The sequence below is a fragment of the Anabas testudineus genome, chromosome 1 (assembly GCF_900324465.2).
Source record: "Anabas testudineus chromosome 1, fAnaTes1.2, whole genome shotgun sequence".
NCBI classification, from domain to species: Eukaryota; Metazoa; Chordata; class Actinopteri; order Anabantiformes; family Anabantidae; genus Anabas; species Anabas testudineus.
This window is the reverse complement of record NC_046610.1, coordinates 7,452,414-7,471,671: the sequence shown is the minus strand read 5'-3', so window position 1 is coordinate 7,471,671 and position 19,258 is coordinate 7,452,414. Positions and strand designations below refer to the sequence as shown.

General features: G+C 40.9%; 1 protein-coding gene across 3 annotated transcripts in view; it reads left to right on the top strand.

Moving 5' to 3' along the window:
- fat1a (FAT atypical cadherin 1a) overlaps nucleotides 1–19,258 on the top strand; it is a 65,680-nt gene that overhangs the window by 29,062 nt on the left and 17,360 nt on the right. For all 3 annotated transcript variants that reach the window (XM_026360420.1, XM_026360421.1, XM_026360419.1), the window contains exons 5-12: nucleotides 2,528–2,857; nucleotides 3,788–4,004; nucleotides 5,658–5,797; nucleotides 11,554–11,829; nucleotides 11,984–12,194; nucleotides 12,727–16,800; nucleotides 17,446–17,642; nucleotides 17,756–17,909. In XM_026360420.1, coding sequence (XP_026216205.1) covers nucleotides 2,528–2,857; nucleotides 3,788–4,004; nucleotides 5,658–5,797; nucleotides 11,554–11,829; nucleotides 11,984–12,194; nucleotides 12,727–16,800; nucleotides 17,446–17,642; nucleotides 17,756–17,909 — 5,599 coding nt within the window. The remainder of the gene's footprint in view (nucleotides 1–2,527; nucleotides 2,858–3,787; nucleotides 4,005–5,657; nucleotides 5,798–11,553; nucleotides 11,830–11,983; nucleotides 12,195–12,726; nucleotides 16,801–17,445; nucleotides 17,643–17,755; nucleotides 17,910–19,258) is intronic.

Below are 19,258 nucleotides of genomic sequence, written 5' to 3'. Positions count from 1 at the left end.
GTGTGCGCCTGTGTGTGAAAAAGAGAGAGAGCTAAAGGCAGAAAGGCTGTGTGGGCATTTGAGAAAAGGCAAACTGTTCTTGATAGACTGAGGTGCGCGCTAGCGGCAGGATCAGAGGCTTCTGTCCCAGGAAGGAGGGGGTGGGTAAATAGCAAAAGTGGGACATGCCAGGACATGCTGACGATTCAGGGACTGTAGTGAACACATTGTAATAGAAAAGCAGAAGTGAATAGGTTGTTCACATCTGTTGTTTGGAGCCTATCCCAGCTTGCACTTGGCAAGAGGCAGTGTACAACCTGGACAAGTGACTAGTTCAGTGTATTTCAATAGGATATTAGATTCTAATCTACCCAATCTAGTTAGTCTAATGTGAGTGTATGGAATAAAAGAAATATTTAGCATTTTTTTCCCAATGAATTCCCCTTTGAGCGTTCCTGATTAGGTTTGTACCACATGTGGAGAACCATGAGACTCGTGAAGCAGCATGTACAATGCATTTTTCTTTCAAGGATACAACAAGGTCATCCTGTTAATCTTTAAATTACTGTTACATGTAGACTGTTGTGTGTGATACCATGCAAACTGTGCTCTAGGTTTCCGTTCCACTGGAAGCACTGGCAAATTTTTGCCACTTTGAACCATTGTCAAGAACCAAATTTAGTCTTTTTAGTCTGTTTCCAGGTAAAACTCAACCACTCGTGCAGTGGAAACATCCCACAAACAGCAATATCTCCATCAAACCTCTTTGTCTTTTGTGAAATTTGGCCAATTATCAAACAAAGTCTTTTGATGAAAATCTTCCATAGAGAGGCACTTGGTGACGGATAGCTGCATAATTAAAGTGTGTATTCACACATATAGTGGCTGTGATTAGAACCCTGCTGGGATATGCTCACAAGGTTTTGTTATTTTATAATTGTAATCATATGTCACCTACACATGTACGTACTGCTGTTTTAACTTATTTCATAGAACGACAGATTCAAAGCTCAGTACCTACATAAATGAGACTGAAAGGCTCACGTGATCCTAATGGAAACCTTCATTACATAGCACAGAATGTGCAGCAACACATCCTGCCCGAGAGAGAGACATTCACACTCTGGTTCCTTGTCATCTCGTTTAATTAATTCTGCTCATGTGAATAGCACAGACAGCTGCAGACACTGCCAGAAAAACAAAAACACATTACTTTAGTAATTGAAACTATGTTACCAAATGGTGTATGCCTGGCCCTGGACTCCTGGCTGTTTTTAGTGAAGCACTTAGCAGATGGTTTTAAATGGCTGTGACATTTGTTCTGCCCTTCTTCAGCGTTTGCAGCTTGAAGCTACAAACGCTCACATCTCTGCCACTGCTCAGGCACTAAACCCATGTGTCCATTTTTTCTGAGACGGTATGAAATTGTGTTTTCTTAGGTCAGCCTGTGGCTCTTTGCTTTTGATTAAACTCCCCAAACTGTTCACACATATGTCCAAAGATTTGCTTGAGTGTCATCATGGCACAAATGACAAAAAGCATTAGCATGCCACCAGTAACACTCGATGTCATGACTTAAATTAAGGCTCCATTATTGGTACAGTTGTGTGATGCTGATGCTTTTATGCTGAGGACTTCTGGAGTATAAAAAGGACCCCCCCCAGTCTTGAGAGAGCAGTGTTATATGTTAGTGATTTATTAGCAGTGCAGTGTTTATTAAGAGTGTTAAACTTGTGATGATTCAAACGTTATTTTTAGGCTAAAGTTATTAGGCTGAAAAGAGGCCAGAGAGCATGAAAGCTTCTGCAGTGTGATCAGGTTTCTTTCATTATTACCAGGAACAACTGTCGTAAACCAAACAACTGCACAACCAAAGCACCAGGATTTCTTTTTTTTAAAGACCTGCATGCTGTCTCTAGCTGGAAAAAAAAATAGTCTTGCATTTTTCTTGTGGAGAATTTTGAAATACAGATCTCAGAGATTTGTAGTTGTGGAAAGTCCCTATTTATAATATCAAGACTGCTTTTGTCTGAAAAGATGCTTTCTCTTTGAGTACTTTATGTTACTAAAGGACTAAATCCATTCGATGCACTGTAGAGAACCATTAAGTTACACAATACACAATAAAGAAACCTCCAGCAGCATAATAGCATGTTAATTTTCATTTAACTTGCTGAGAGAAGTGGAATGAAGGATGATGACGTGAAAAAGCATACTTCCCTTTGTAATCTTGCCTTTGATACATTTCTGAATGTTGACTGTTCAACAAAGTGTCTTGATTGTAACGCCCTAGGATAGTTTTTGCGTATGGTCTGTAATATAATATCGTTGGCCTTATTACTGCCCTGTGTCAACATTAGAATTATTAAAGGGATTCAGTTCTTCGTTATATTAGTATAACTACAATTAAACAATCAGGTCATTGGACTTGAAGAGATAAGAGATGGTTAATGCGTAATTTACTGCATCAGATATTATTCTCTGTTATCAGCTCCAAGCCTCAGTCTGTATATGTTTTTGTCTGACATGTTTATGTTTTTCTATGCAGATCACCATTACTGACAATGGCGTTCCTCCCAAATCCACCACCGTCCGTGTCATCGTCCAAGTCCTTGATGAGAATGACAACAGGCCGCTGTTCCTTGAGAAGATCTACAAGATTCAGCTCCCTGTGCGGGAGAGACCAGAGAAGGAGAGAGCCATGAGGAGAGACCCGGTGTATCGCGTCATTGCATCAGATCGCGATGACGGACCTAATGCTGAAATCTCTTACAGCATAGAGGAGGGAGATGAACAGGGCAAGTTCTTTATCGAGCCCAAGACTGGCCTGGTGTCTTCCAAGAAGTTCTCTTCTGCTTCAGATTATGACATTCTCACAGTAAGTGTCTAATCCCAGGGCTTCATCGCGCCCTCAGCCTTAGAGTCTCTCAACAAGCAGTGAAATATTTTACTACAAATGTGCATTTATTGCATTTAAACTTTTTTGTGAGAGAGGCTAAAAGCTAACATGTCCACATGCAGCAAGAATTCCCTTACAAGAAAGGTTTGTTTTGATACCATGATCCTACTGCTGCACTGCAATTTGTCACTGATATGACACTTTGCTTTAGCTGTTTTTGTCAATTTCTTTTTCAGTGTTCAGCATTATGACAGTTGTTTTTTTAAAAGATTTCCGGGGAAGTGTATGTAAGTGTATGTGTAAAAATTAATGTTATCTGTCAGTCCTCCACCTGTGAGGCAAGACAGCATAAATTTACCTCTTGGCTAGTTACCGCAGTTGGCTGTCAAAACTGCTGTGACACACTTTGTGGTGATACCTGATACTCATCTTATTAGTTTAAAATGATTTTATCCAGAGTGATGTCTCTTAAAGTTGTGTTTCCTACTGCATGAAGAGAGTGCTTACCACAGTTTACAGCAACTCAAATCCTCACAAAAGCTCGAATCACAAAAGAATGCCGTACAAAAGGTGTTTTGTTCTTCAGAATACAAGGTTTCCTTGTCATGTGGACAGCTCAGAGTACGGAAATGCTTTTACAGTTGACACACATTCTGTGGATTAAGAGTCCCATTAACCAGTGGTTCAGTGTACGCATGCACTGTGGATAAAATGCAAGGTTTGCAGTATTTCTGTCATTTATCAGTAAAAATTAACTAGCAAGACATGTAACCAAACTTTCCTGTACTTTCCTTACTTCTGAAACATTTCAGGCAGATGATCCACTAGAGAGCTGTACAGAAACTCATTTGCAACAAAAATGTTGCATAACACTGTGTGACACAGCCTTTGATTCTCTGCCTCTCTCAGATTAAAGCCGTCGACAATGGACGTCCTCAGAAATCCTCCACTTGTCGTCTGCACATCGAGTGGATTCCCAAACCAGAATTGCCAGCCGACGCAGCTCCGCTGCTTTTTGAGGAGTCCCCCTACACCTTTTCTGTAATGGAAAGCGACCCTGTGGCACACATGGTGGGCGTTATCGCCACCGAGGCCTCTGATGTTCCTGTGTGGTTTGAAATCACAGGTACTTTCTTTTACACATTTTGCGCATGCATACTGTCATGTTAGAAACGCTCTGTGCAGGGCTTCACACTTCAGGACAAACATGGTGTAATGGGTAATATATAAGTAATAATAATAGTAATATAAAGTTATTTAAAAATGTATGTTTTAAAGTATATTAAAAGTTGAGATTGTTATACTGCATGCAGTGAAATGACAAATTTAAATGGTTTTAATTTGATTTATTTTCGTATGTCAGCTGCCTACAAAGCCAAAACACAGCAACTAATATTTAATCAAAATTAATTTATCACCATAGTGGTGAAATCTTATAATTGAAACATAGCATTTTGCTGAACCAGTACTTTTGTAATTTACTTTTCTTATTTCACATAACAAAACATTCTTGGTGGAGGGAAAAAAACTGTTGTTTAATTTATTATTCTGTAAACAAATGCATCTGTAGTGGACATACACAAGGAAAAAGGATATCCTTAATCTATTTAATTACACGCTAGTTGATTTTCCTTAAAACTAGATGTGGGGTTTCCGAATAAATAGTGCAATGTCTGCATTTTCTTTTTTTTTTAATGGCAGCTGTAACTTCTTAATCACTCTAAACAGGCATACAATTAAAGCATTACAACCTTCTCTACAGTTTACTAGTCAGTCTGAAAACTTTCCTCATTTTCACTGCTTCAGCAGTTCCTGCTCACCGCCTTTGTAGAACAGTGGAGATAACAAAACTGTATCATGAATTAATAGGTCAAAAACAATTTATACTATCCTATCTTTGCTGAGTAAGGCAATCAAGCTGCAGTATATTTCCTCACAATTTTAATTGGAAACTGTTTTGAAGTGTTCTAACTTCATCGTTTCCTCTGTGTGTTTCTTCACTTGATGCCTATGTGCATGAGATGACTGAAAGTGACTCCTTTCAACAGTGCTTGCCTCTTCTCCCATCCTCCCAGCCTGTTCTCCCTCTAATCAATGTCTGACTGACGCGTCTCTTTTCTTCTCTCTTTCTGTGCTCTGCTACTGCTTACCTCTTTTCTCTGGAATGTTCTGTTTGGTTGGATTTTTGCAAGGCGGCATAGAGGATACTGAGATGTTTTACGTCCTTCAGATGACATGTGACCACAACTGTACAGCAGAAGGTAGCTGCTGCGATCTCCTAATAGGCTGTGCTGAATTAAGAGATCATCCTACATTGTCTGTTAGTGGTGCCTGCTGGCTGTGGTTGAACTGTATTGTGCCACTGGATTGATGTCGTGCCACATTGTTCCCCTTAAACCTGTGACCTGATTTAGAGTCTCACGAGGACCAGGAAAACCTCCTCGCTTTAGCTTGTGTGAATTAGAGCTCTATTTTATACCCACTGTTGTGAAGAATGCTTGAGAATTGTTATACATACATCACTTTGCATTTGTGTGTCCATACTGTGGCTGTACAGGAGTTGCACGAAATAAATATTATGTGTATACTTTTTTGGTAAATCCATCTGTACTATATTCATCTTCAACATCAGCACAGCAAAAAAAAAAAGTCTGCTTGTCTACCTCAACACCTCTGTTAAGTGTTTGTGTAACCTTGCTACATGTACAACACTAAGTGATGATTTATCTCTAATCTTTTGTTCTTCCTCGTTGTTTGTACAAAAAAAATAATTCCACAGGTGGTAATTATGACAGCCGCTTTGACGTGGGCAAGGCCAGTGGAACCTTGATTGTAGCCCGGCCCCTGGACGCTGAGCAGAAATCAAATTACAACTTGACGGTGGAAGCCACAGATGGGACACGAACTGTCAGCACCCAGGTAATTGAAACAGTAATGAAACGGTTGGAAGCTGATGAGGCAGTTGTCATGGTTCTGTTTTCTCATGAGAAACAGCAGGAGGAAGGAGAAGGGTAATGAGTGAAGCGTGGCCGTACTGTCCCGTTTGTTGAGATATGTTTATAATGTGCTGCTTTCATTCTGTTTAACTCACTGGGAAAAAATGGCAGTTAATAAGTTCTGGTGTCATTTCAACTCTACATGTGACTTCTAACTGTGTAATGCGGCTTTGACAAAATATGAAGCATAATACAACAATCGGCTCTACTGTATAATATGTAGTAAGGCTGCGCTGCATTATGAGATCTTCTCGCATTTTCTGGTGCTGCCTGTGGGGTGGGGTTGAATTGTGTTGTACCACTAGATTTACTGTTGCATTTTGCTTATCAGCTCAGCAGACAGGGAGACAGATCACTTTATTAAGAAATAGTCTGACATTTTGAGAAATCAGACTCAGACTTGGAATAAAAACACATGTGTTGGGAATGTAAAAAAAAAAGAAAGAAAGAAAAAGCGTCTGTGAGAAGTTGGACGAGCAAGAAGACGATAAAATTGGGGCATAGAGGTCATAAAAACATCAGTTATTTAAAAATGGTTTGGATTTCTAAAGCTGGATAAAGAGCTGTGCCATTTCCATTGCAAACTATGAAGGTGTGCATGACTGACAAAGATGGGAATCAAAATGAATCATTTGAAAAGGTGAAAAAGTTTCAAAATTTTACCATTTCACTACCCTGGTGTGCAGGAAGCCGAAGTATGGGCCCTCACATATCTAGGTCAAGCGTCCAAGCTCACAAACAAGCCTCTTGTGTGAGTGCAAATCAAAACTTCTGTCTGCCTTTTCAAGTACCACCCCGTATAAGAAGATTATTTCATATTTTATGGCAATAAGCATGATGCTAGTTAAAATGATGGAAAATCTGGGTTTCAGAAGCTGAAAGCTAAACTAACCGTGTCCATAACATATGGGCCGGCCAGCCTTTCTCCCTCTCGATGCTCTACTATCACAGTTGAGCATTGAGGTCTAGGAATCTTCCATTGTCTCATTCCTGCCGCCGGGCTGCTGTGATGATGGTGCCATCTTGCCAGAGGTTGTTTTTTTTTTGTGCATTCCTGAGCCCCTCTACTCTTCCTCCCGCTGTTTCACTTTCTCAACTCGTAAATGTTCTCTTCTCTGAGAGGAACAGATTCCCTCTGCCGTTTCTGAATGAACTTCAGATAACCAAGTATATTACACTCATGCATATACAAGTAAGCTCAAGCCACGGTGTGGAAACTGCAGATTCAACTGAAAAGATGCTTTAATGTAGAAAATTAAAGGTACTGTAAGTCATATGATCCCAATGCAAGTCACTTTGATGAAAGAGTACTCTAAAAGACCCAAGATTGCTTCAAAAAACTTTCAGAGCAGTTGCATACTTGCATTTTAATATATTAATATGCTAATGTAATCCTGCTTGCGTATGTCTTGCTCCTCAGCTGAAATGCCATGATAAAAGCTGTTAGGCATGCAAGTTGTCTTTAGTTTTTGTTCAGATGGTCATGCCTTGTCCATGAGATTTTGAACATTTTTACATGGTAGTTTGGGTCATATGGGATGGCGGCATTCAAAATGTTCTGTCCTTTGTCCTGAAAGTGGAGCTTCAGAGAACTGTAGCTGGAAAAGAATCTATTTGTTGTCACTCTGTATGAATAAAGCCTTTCATCATCTGGCTGCTGTGCTCCACTGAGCCTTGGATGAAGCGCCGCCTTCACTGGCATTTTGCAGCTCATCCGCAGAAGCAGCAAGTCCTTTAGTTTAGTGCAGAACCTTAAAACCTGCCACAGAGTACCTATTTTCTCTCTAAGAAAAACACTTTCTTAAAAGCCCTGGCAACAGACACATATTTAAAAGCCTCCCAGCAATACTGCATGCAGTGACATTTTAAGTCAAATTAATCACATTCAAACTTTAACCTATTCAAAAGGTCTAATTCTCAGCAGGACCAGCTTTAGTGGTAATCCTTCAGCATTACCAGCAATGATGCTGTTTCATTTTTCTTTTAAAAAATACAGAATCACCCGTGAACTTCCAAACTTTTAGTTTTAGTTTCTGTATGTCTATGTTAGTTTGCTTTGAAATTGCATCACTTATGCAGTAAAGATGCAATGATATTTGCACAAACTTTACTTCTTTGACCCAAAAGCGCATTTTAGTGTGTGGTGTGATGTATCCTTATTTGGTTACCTTGGCAGTAGAAGTTCATTATCAGATAACAACCTTTCATAACTCCCATACCGTAATCACTGTACTTAATTATAGGATAAAATAATGACAGCAGTGACTATATGATCTGATGGATGGTTAGATATGTAGAAATCTGTAAAGTCATAACAGCAAAGTTTAACCTTAGGTGTCCCACAATAAATGGGTCAAAGTATAAGGAATCACTTGCATGGTAAAACACAGGAAGGTTATTTCCAACAGTTCAGTCTTTCTAACTGCATTCACATTATGAATTTGCATATTTTTGTATAAATTATTGGAGCCGTGACTGATTTGCTGCTGTGCTGCAGATAAATGCTAGGATAAGATACAGTTCACCCAATTGACCTCTCCAGGGCATCTGTTGTCTGTTGAAAGAACAGCTTTACTGAATTTGTTTGCTCCATAAACCACATTTAATAATGTAAGCCTGAGATATACTGGAGATTACTCATCAGACACATACTACAATCTTTAGATTATTACACGAAAGACAAGATTATGGTGAGTAATCAGTTTTCCCGATGTCTTTGCAAGATTTAAATATATAACAGCAAGACTAATTTCATTAGCGAGGCTTATGCAAACAAGTTATTCTCTGTTTGCCGAGTATAAAGTTATTTTGGGGGCAGTATGTTGTTTGCCTCTAAAACAAGTCACACAGATTTTCTGCCCTGTCACACACTCCGTGTACCTCATGTAAGCTCAAAGTTGGACTTATCTTTTCCTCAAATCAAAGTCATGTGGAAGCTGTGCTGCCAGACGGTTTGGCCTATTTTCTCTCTCCTTGGAATATTTCTTCTTTCCTTTTAGTTTTCCATCTCCCTCTAGCCCTCTTTGTCTTTCTTCCTGATTTTCTCGGTTTCTGTTTTTCAGAAATCTCCACATTTGTTGGCGAGGCATACAGGGATGATGATTATTCTGTTTGAGTAGAATAAAGCACAAACAAGAGAGCTGGACCTCTGTGGGTAGTGGGCTGTGTTAATCCTGTTTTGGGAACATGTTCAAGTGCTCAGTGCCAGTGCCCTGCCTTTGCCCAGAACCTGCCACCTGGCAGGGGGGCTTCCTTTCCTACGCATGGCACAGGAGGACAATGAGCACAATGAGAGCTCCCGTGTATCCTGTTCTGGATACCACACAAAAGGTGTCTCATTATTCAGAAGCCACTGTTCTATTTGTGGTTTTTCAAACTCTCTTTTGTTCTTAAATGGCTGTTTTCTTTTTAAATTACAGTGACAGAGTATGAGCTGAAAATTGAGAACAATTTTAAACCCTACCTTCCTGGTCTCCCAGTGGCAATATCAGTATGAAAGGTTCTAGCCTGTGAGGCATAGATGGAAAGTAGACAGTAATTCAGTTGGTGTGCTTTCCATTTGACCGTTGTAGTTCTATGAAGGTGTCTCTGAAGGTTGAGCTGATGTAGACAAGGGGTGCCACATTCTTGCTCAGGCACCTCATAGCCAGGAACTGCGCCAACAAGGCAGCCTCGGCATGCAGCCCGGCCTCCCTTCCCCCATCTCCAGCTATATGACATCCTCCTTTGGCCGCACAGAAGTACCTCAAGCTGTTCTGCTCACAATCTGTTACTGGTCTCCTGCTTCTCATGTTATCTCAGTCCATGCTACAAAGGCTCTCTTTATATCTCACTTGAAGGTTCACCTTAGTAACTCGTATGTTTTCTTGCTTTCTGTATCAAAGCTGACTATTGTATCTAGCACTCTTTTTCTCCTAGACAGTTTTTTTTACGATATATTCTCAGCTGCACTTTTTGTTTGTGTGTGTCTTTTATTTTCACCCACAATGTGTGCTTTCTAAATTTGACCATTTCCCTCAGCTTTGTCTGGTTTCTCACTGTCACTTCTCGTTCCTACTCTCATCTCACCCTCACAGCACATTTGTCTTTAGTATTTCCATCTGTCACGTCTGTGTCTCAGTCCCAATCTTGTTCCTCCTCAGCATTCCCAGAGGAAGCTATATACAAAGACTACAGACTTTCCTTCTACACCAGCATTTCTGCTGCAGTCAGGCTGTATCATGCTGCTTTGTGATGTTTGGGGGCAAAGTTCCTTTGAAGTGTTGTAGAGCCTCCTTGCAAAGGGAAAGGCAAGTTTGTGTGCATATGGGGGATGTCTGGGTGCTGAATAGCCTTTTGTGTGCTTTCTAAACCATATGCAGTAGTACATTGTAGATAGATGTGGATACCACTGACCAGGTTCCATTCCTTTCTGCTTTTTGACAGCGCCTATCAGCCCATGCCACCGTAGTCACTATTCACGAGACATGTTATCTGACGCTAGCCAGATTGTGCAGCCTCTTTGTGTGGATGTGTCTGTGGAAGTGAACATTTTATGAGCCTCTATGTGTTGGTGCATGAATATACATGTGTCTTTTGGTAGATTGTGAGACATACAGAGGACATGCTTGGAATGAGATAGACATGTCAGCCTGCTGAACATGCAACATGCAGTAGAGACCCAATTTCATAATGTGTCATTAGAGAAATATATTCATTTTACAGTACTCTCCCAGGTTGGCTGTGTGGCATGGGTTGCTCATGACACATGACTTGTGGCAAACAGTCAGCGTACAGCATTGACTGACAGCATGCATCCCAGCGCTCCCCCTGCAAGATGACATCTGTGAGGCTCAGCAGCATTGCCAACATCACAGCACACAGCAGATTGTAAATTTTATCAGTCCTGTCAGGTTGAGTCTATATTTGTCTCTGATATAGACTCACAGTACTCAACAAACAGTTGTATGAAAAAAAACAACAGCAGGCGGTTGGATTGACCAGAGATCTGACAAATGTTGGTCAGCTATTGAGCTGTCACCTGGTCAGAGGTTTTGTGAAAGTAGTCCACTTCACCCTTTCTGCACCGAACAGCTTGACTTTGCATGTTTCCTTATGGGACATCACCCCCTGGTGTCTGGTATGCAGGTGTCTAATCTGGGCTGATCCCTTTGTTCCCCATGTTTGGCAGCGGTAGAAACCCCTCGCTGGTCTGGGAAGCAGAGATGGCATTCCAGCAGCTCTCTATAATCCTCTGTCGGAAGTCCAGTAGACGAGTGGCTGGTGTTGATAAAACATCCTCCCAGTGGAATTTTACAGTTTGGGGATGTTTGATTCTTTGTTCTGTGTGGGGAAAAGAACCCTGCACGTTTTTGCTGTTCAAAGCAAGAAACATATATGATGTATGTAGAAATGTATCGATTTCAGTCTGAATACATGTTAGTTAATACATTAATGGTATGTATCTAAACCAAACCAAGTTTGCTGCTTTAGAAGGTATAATCATTTGTCAAAAACATTTTGAACACTAATTTGTAACACTTGATTTATTTCACTGACTCAGCCACGCAATTATGCTCTCAAAGACAAAGTTCGAAAAGGCTAAGGTAATAGCCTTGGAAATATTTTTACATGCTGAATTTGAGAGATTTTAAAGGGTTAGATTTTAAAATATGAATATTCTCTAAAATTTTTCTATAGGTGCTTATCCGTGTCATTGACACCAACAACCATCGACCACAGTTCTCGCAGCAGGTGTATGTTGTGAATGTGCCTGAAGACAAACCCGAAGGGACTGAGGTCATGCAGATCAGCGCCGTGGACAGAGATGATAAAAACAAACTGACTTTTACACTTCTGAGCAGTACCGATCCCTTCAGCCTGAGGAAGTTCCGACTCGACCCAGGAACAGGCATCCTGTACACTGCCGAACAACTCGACCATGAGACAATGCATCGTCACATCCTCACCGTCATGGTATGAATCAGTGAACACCGTCAATTTATTAATATTTTTTATGGGAACCATTGGAAGTTCCTGTACATGGTAAAACATAGATTACTTTAGAATCCTTTGTTTTACTGAACATGACATTGTATTCATACCTTCCTTTTAAATGTATCTTCTCTAGGTTCGAGACCAGGACATCCCAGTTAAGAGGAATCTTGTGCGTGTCATTGTCAATGTGGATGACAGCAATGACAATGCACCCTGGTTTATAGGCACTCCATACTCTGGTCGCGTGTTTGAATCTGCTGCCGTAGGCTCGGCTGTGCTCCAGGTCACAGCTCTTGACAAAGATAAGGGCTACAATGCAGAGGTTGTCTACAGCATCGAATCAGGTAAATGCCGTCAACGTTGCTCTGTTGACCTACAGTGTCTGTAGTTGTTTCACTCTTAGCAGAAAGCCTCCATTGTAAAGTAGTGCAGATGAAATCAGCTTGTAAAAATGTATGCATCATCTTGAGTCCTGCTGCCCACTGGATCTTGATCATGAATGGAATACTTTACAAAGTGTAGGAGAATATTGGAGACTTTGTTTAGAGGATTTCCAAATACGTGGGAGGTGGGCAGATCCCCCTTTAGAATTCCCCATAGTGTTTTTCTCCACAATAAGCTGCTATCTGAGAATAAGAATATGCATGGATTAGATTTGTTTGACTACATCCATATTTGAAATAGCTGAGATTACTTGATGCAGTAGAAATGTATTTAACTTTTTAGAGGGCTTATAATGAAAGTTAGCATCAGTTGACTTGTGTTGAATGGGGACATTTCAGCATTTGTTGCCAGGCTCATATAACAGATGACAATAATCAACTTTTCTAGTACAGGCACATAAACATAATCTTTTGTCTATTTTTGTCTATTTAGGAAATGTTGCAAACTTGTTTGCCATCGACCCTATCCTTGGGACAATAACAGTAGCTAAAGAACTTGATCGCAGCAGCAAGACCCAGTTTGAACTTACTGTTAAGGCATCTGATAATGGAACACCTCCACTGTCAACTACAGCCACTGTACACATTGTGGTAAAGGTTTCTGACAATGCAGCACCTCGATTCACTGAAAAAGAGTTCTCTGCAGAAGTCAGTGAATCTGCCTATCCTGGAAGTTTTGTGAGCTTGGTCACAGCCGTTAGTCAGTCATCCGTTTTCTTTCAAATAAAAGATGGCAACATCAACAACGCATTTGATATAAACCCAAACTCCGGAGTAGTTGTGACCCAGAAAGTTTTAGACTATGAGACTACACCTCAATACAAGCTCATCATACAGGGCACCAATATGGCCGGACTTTCCAGCAACACAACACTTCTGATTCATCTGAAGGACGAGAATGACAACCTCCCAGTCTTTCTCCAGACGGAATTCAAAGGTGTTATCAGTGAGTCTGCTCCCATAAACAGTATTGTTCTGACCCATGAAAACACCCCCTTCGTCATTCGTGCCTCTGATGCTGATTGTGACCAGAATTCCATGCTTATCTATCAAATTGTTGAACCTTTTGCACATAACTATTTTGCCATTGACTCTAACACTGGCGCAATCAGAATCACAACAGCTTTGGATTATGAACAGAGGAGTGTTTTCCACTTCACAGTCCAAGTCCATGATCTGGGAATGCCACGTCTGTTTGCAGAGAAGGCGGCTAATGTAACGATTGAAGTCATTGATGTCAATGACTGCCCACCAGTCTTCAGCCAAGAAGTGTATGATACAACCATTATAGTGCCAACATACAAAGGTGTGGAGGTCCTCCAAGTCAATGCTACAGACTCGGATTCTGGGCCTAACGCTAAACTTCTCTTCTCCTTCTCTGAAGGAAATATTGGTGATAAATTTAAAATTGATCCAATCACAGGCATAATCTCTCTTCAGAATGTCACACAGTTGAGGAGTCGATATGAATTAAAAGTTAGGGTGTCAGATGGAAGATTTGCCAGCGTTGCAACAGTGAAGATCAGTGTCAAAGAAAACAAAGAGACCAAGCTAAAGTTCACCAGGGAGTCCTATAAAGCCTATGTCCAAGAAAACTTTTCTGGAAAGAAAACACTGGCGGTCATTGCTGCTGTCGGGAACCAGGTGAACGAGCCGTTGTTCTATAAAATATTGAACCCAGATAAAAGGTTTGAAATCAGCCGCACCTCTGGAGTAGTCTCTACAACTGGGATTCCATTTGATCGCGAGACACAGGACACATTTGATGTTGTTGTTGAGGTCACCAGAGAGGACACATCTGAAGATGGGGCCCATGTTTTAGTAACTGTTATAGTGGAAGATGTAAATGACAACCACCCAATGTTTGTAAACCTCCCCTATCACGCCCTAGTCCAGATGGACGCAGAAGAAGGCCAGGTCATCCGACAGGTCACAGCAGTGGACAAAGACATGGGTCAGAACGCTAATATCCATTATCACCTGAAGGAACATCAGGAGCACTTTCACATTAGCCCTTCTGGTGAAATATCCCTCAAAAAGAAATTTGATAAAGAGTCACTCAACAAAGACTTTGTGATTGTTGTTATAGCAAAGGATAATGGAGAGCCAGCCCTCTCAGCTGAAGCAGAAGTACCAGTAACTGTGGTGAACAAAGCAATGCCTGTATTTGAGAGGCCCTTTTACAGCATTGAAATCCCTGAAAACATTCAGTTACACACACCTGTGCTTCATGTACAGGCCAATGATTCTGAAGGCCCTCGTGTTGTATATACCATCTCTGAAGGAGATCCTTTGAAACAGTTCTCAATTGATTTCAATACAGGCGTTATTAATGTGGTTCAGCCTTTGGATTTTGAGACACATCCTGCTTATAAGTTAAATGTAAGAGCCACCGATTCACTGACAGGAGCACACTCAGAGGTGTTTGTTGATATCATACTGGAGGATGTTAATGATAATGCCCCTGTATTCCTGTCAAAGTCCTACTATGCCAATATTTCAGAGGCATCTGTCATTGGCACATCTGTTTTGCAAGTAAATGCCAAGGATTCTGATACTGGTAATAACCAAGAAGTATTCTTTCAGTTGGTTGAGGAGAAGGGGAAGAGTACAGATTATTTCACTGTTGATCGTGACACAGGGGTAATCTCTACAGCTCAGATGCTCGATCATGAGGAGATACAGCAACACAAGTTGAAAGTCCGCGTAGTGGATGGAGGAGTTCCAGCCCTCTCCAGTGATGTAACTGTGACAATAGATGTCACTGACCTTAATGACAATGCTCCAGCATTTTCAGAGCTCACTTATAAAAGTACAGTCAGCGAGTTGGCTCCACGTGGACACTTCATCACACAAGTCCAAGCATCAGACGCTGACAGCTCAGACTCAAATAATTTGGAGTTCTCAATCATATCTGGAAATGAAGAACAGAACTTTGCAATAGACAAACAATCAGGTGCTATTGTCATGTCCAATCACCGGAGGCCGCATATGCAGCCTCTTTACAACCTCAATGTATCAGTGTCTGATGGTGTATTCAGAAGCTCAGCTCTTGTCATGGTCACAGTTATCGGTGCCAACTTCCACAACCCCACATTTTCTCAAATGGAGTATGTGGTAGAGCTTGTTGAAAACTCACCTGTTGGCACCTTGGTAGCAGAAGCAAAGGCAACAGATGACGACGAAGGCATTTATGGACAAATAACTTATCAGATTGTTAATGACTTTGCAAAAGACAAGTTCTCTGTCAATGAAAACGGGGAGATTTTCACGTTGGAGAGCCTTGATCGTGAGAATGCCATTGAAAAGGTTATACCCATCTCTCTCGTAGCTAAAGATGGTGGAGGTAAAGTTGGGTTTTGTATTGTCAGTGTTATTCTCACAGATGTCAATGATAATGCCCCACAGTTTAGAGCAGCTGAATACAAAGCCACTATTGCATCAGATGTCCCAAGAGGAACCTCTGTGGTTAGAATTGCTGCTTCAGACATGGATGAGGGGAGCAATGCTGACATTGAGTATTCAATTGAAGCAGGAATTGAAAATGTGGAGGAGAACTTTGAAATTCACCCAACCTCTGGAGTCATTGTAACCAAAGAGAGTCTAATTGGACTTGAAAATGAGCTCTATGCGTTCTTTGTTAGAGCAAAGGACACTGGAAATCCACCCAAACATTCAGTTGTTCAGGTTTACATCAGGATTGTTGCACCAGAGACCGCAATTCCCAAATTTTCTGAACCACATTACCGTTATACCATTGCTGAGGACCTTCCCATTGGCACGGAAATTGATGTAATTCAGGCTGAGAGTGAGCAACCAGTTCTCTACAGTCTTGTGAAGGGGAGCACACCTGAGAGCAATGAAGATGATGTGTTTGTTGTAGACAGAGACAGTGGAGCCTTGAAACTTCAGAAAAGCCTTGACCACGAGACTGCCAAATGGTACCAACTCACGTTGCTTGCCCAAACCAAATATGAGAACTACGACATAGGTGCATCTGTGAACATAAACATCCAGGTGAAAGATGTTAATGACAACAAGCCTGCCTTTGAGTCAGATCCTTATGAGGCTGTCATTGTGGAGAACCTTCCAAGTGGAACTCAAGTGATCCAAGTGAAAGCCACCGACCAAGACTCTGGAACCAATGGTCATGTTGTTTATAGCCTCAACCCCAAGCAGAACTCGCAGGAGATCTCTGAGCTGTTTGCTGTCAATAGTGAAACTGGATGGGTGACCACCTTAAAACAACTTGACCGCGAAAAGATGAACAAATACTCAGTTGCCCTCCTAGCTACAGACCAAGGTGACCAAGTCCAACATGTTACTGGCACTAGAGTGGAGATAGCAGTAGTCGATGTGAACGACAACCCACCTCGGTTTACTGCGGAAATCTATAAGGGCACAGTGAGTGAAGATGACCCTCCGCCCAGCGGGGTCATCGCTATCCTCAGCACCACAGATGAGGATTCTGAGGACATCAATAAACAAGTCAACTACTTCATCACAGGTGGGTGTTTATTATTTTGTGAAACAGATCATTAGTAAGCCCGGCGAGTTTACTCCCTACTCCTTTGTGTAACAGTTTTCCATAAACAGAGCTTAGGGGGGGATTATCCATTTATGCCACTTAATATGATGATAATATCTCATCTTTGAAACATTACACAGTCCTATTATCTGTTAGGACCCTGAGTTATAGCCTAATCTTCCCAAGCTCTAGGCAAATATTTAGGTCATCATAATACAGAAATGTATAATTATATGAATAATGCTTTGAAATAGACTGGGAAAAAATACTTCCTCTGGTGCTAATTAGCAAGTATGATTAACTGTGCCAAGCCTAGAAATATCAAGACAAATCAGAAACCAGCACCATCATTAATTCATATACTGCACATTTTCCATTGTGTCTGTTGCAGGACTGCTTGTGTACTAAACATTTTTGATTTAGAAGTAAGGATTTACTTTGTGAAGAAGTAATGAATGGCCATACGTGTGATTTCACTTATTTTCATTAATATTTTGATGTTTACAGTTTCAAGTTGAGGACAAATCCTTGTCCTTGTTTTTTAAATGACTTACGCTGCTTGTTGTTTTTCACCTTTTGAGTTGTTGATCTTTCTAAAGCGGTATATATCTTTTTATTAAACAGGAGGGGACCCGCTTGGCCAATTTGCCATCGAACATATTCAGAATGAATGGAAGGTCTCTGTAAGGAAGCCCTTGGACCGTGAACAGAAGGACAATTACTTCCTCAACATTACAGCCAGTGATGGCATTTTCACTGCAAAAGCTGTAGTGGAGGTCAAGGTGCTGGATGCCAATGACAACAGCCCTGTGTGCGAAAAGGTAAAGCCAGTTTTCTTCTTTATTGCATTGTAATTTCACTTTGTTGCGCCGTTTTATTTCTGGTATTCACTTTCATTTCTTCCAATTTCCCCCTTACAACATCTGTCACCTAGTCCCTATACAGCGAGAGTGTCCCAGAGGACTCCCCTGCAGGTAGACTCATCTTGCAGGTCTCGGCCACAGATGCTGACATTCGCTCAAACGCCCAAATCTCTTATGAGCTCCAGGGAGTTGGATCTGAAATGTTTGTCATCGACTCTGATACAGGTGTGTATGTGTGTAGTATTCTATAAGGTTTTGCGGTCAGTCTGGAGCTTAAACGCTTAATAAAACATGATGAATTAGTCTTTTCTTTCTTTCTGAAATATCCACAGCCACAGCGTTAGATTGCATTCCAGCTGTGTTGCTGGTTATTCTAAACAGTTGAAAACAGTATGTGGGCCGCTTATGTTATATTTGAAAACAGTATGACGGGCTGCTTATGTTAAAGTCATAATCCTGGCCCTTTTCTTCAAGCCATTAAATCAGAGAGGCCGCTCAGCATGACAGTAGTTTTGTATTTTGTACCCTTCAGATGTAAGAATCGTGATCCCTCGGTAAATGTTTCAATTGTTTTTTATTTTCTTTTTGTTTCTGTGTACTAATTCATTATTCATTATTCATTATCAGTCATTATCAGCCATGAAGGTGGCATGCCCGTTTTCTTGTGCTCAATTGTTATTTACTTATTCATTTGTCAAGAGCCAAGAACATTTCCCTGCAGGACAACTGTGAAACCCACAGTGGCTCTAAACTACAGAGTTGCTCACTTAAATTGAATTTATGATCGCTAGACGTCTTACTTGCAAATAATTTCTTCTGGGAGACCCTCTAAATCAGACACTGCATCTGGCTGCAGGGAACAAGAAAGCAGAAAATAAGAAGAAAAGGAAAGCAAATCAATAGCAGTTAATCACCACCGAGTCTTTTTTAAGCAAATTCAAAATAAAAGCATGAAAGGACAAAACAAACTAAGCCAGTAGACTTTAAAAGTTCTACTACACATCTGCTATTGTATAAAATCCAGCCCTAATATGCTGAGACTGACACCAAAGACAGACAATAAAGCAACAATGCCATCCAGCTGTCGTTTGGCATCCCTTAATATTGAGTTTCCAGCAGCAGTGCTACTGTTATGGAGAGTGAGTGTTATATTTTTTTTTTCAATGCAGACAAGTAGGATTATTGCAGATGAGGGCTGCCAAGAGGCTCTGGAGTTTTCCAAAGAGGTTGTGGTAATGTTGGCTGCCTCACATCCCAGGACACTTCTAAGCTGCTCTTAGCTGCCAACTCTGATGTTTTCCTTCACCCCACTCTCTTTTGCTTTTTCTTCCCCCCCCCCCCACATCTTGAATGACTTATTTATTCACCTCTCTTCCCTCTGTTGAAAGCCATTAGTTGTTTGGATGCTTTTTACTTGGTTAGTACACAGTAGACAAGGGGGTTACTGTGCTTTCGAGTATACATGGTATCTTCTTGTATACGAACTCAATCTCTTGACTACTTCCTCATACTGATATTATGTGTGTTTGTAAATGGAATGGCTTTGATGTTGTTCTTCTTCATCCCAAATGACT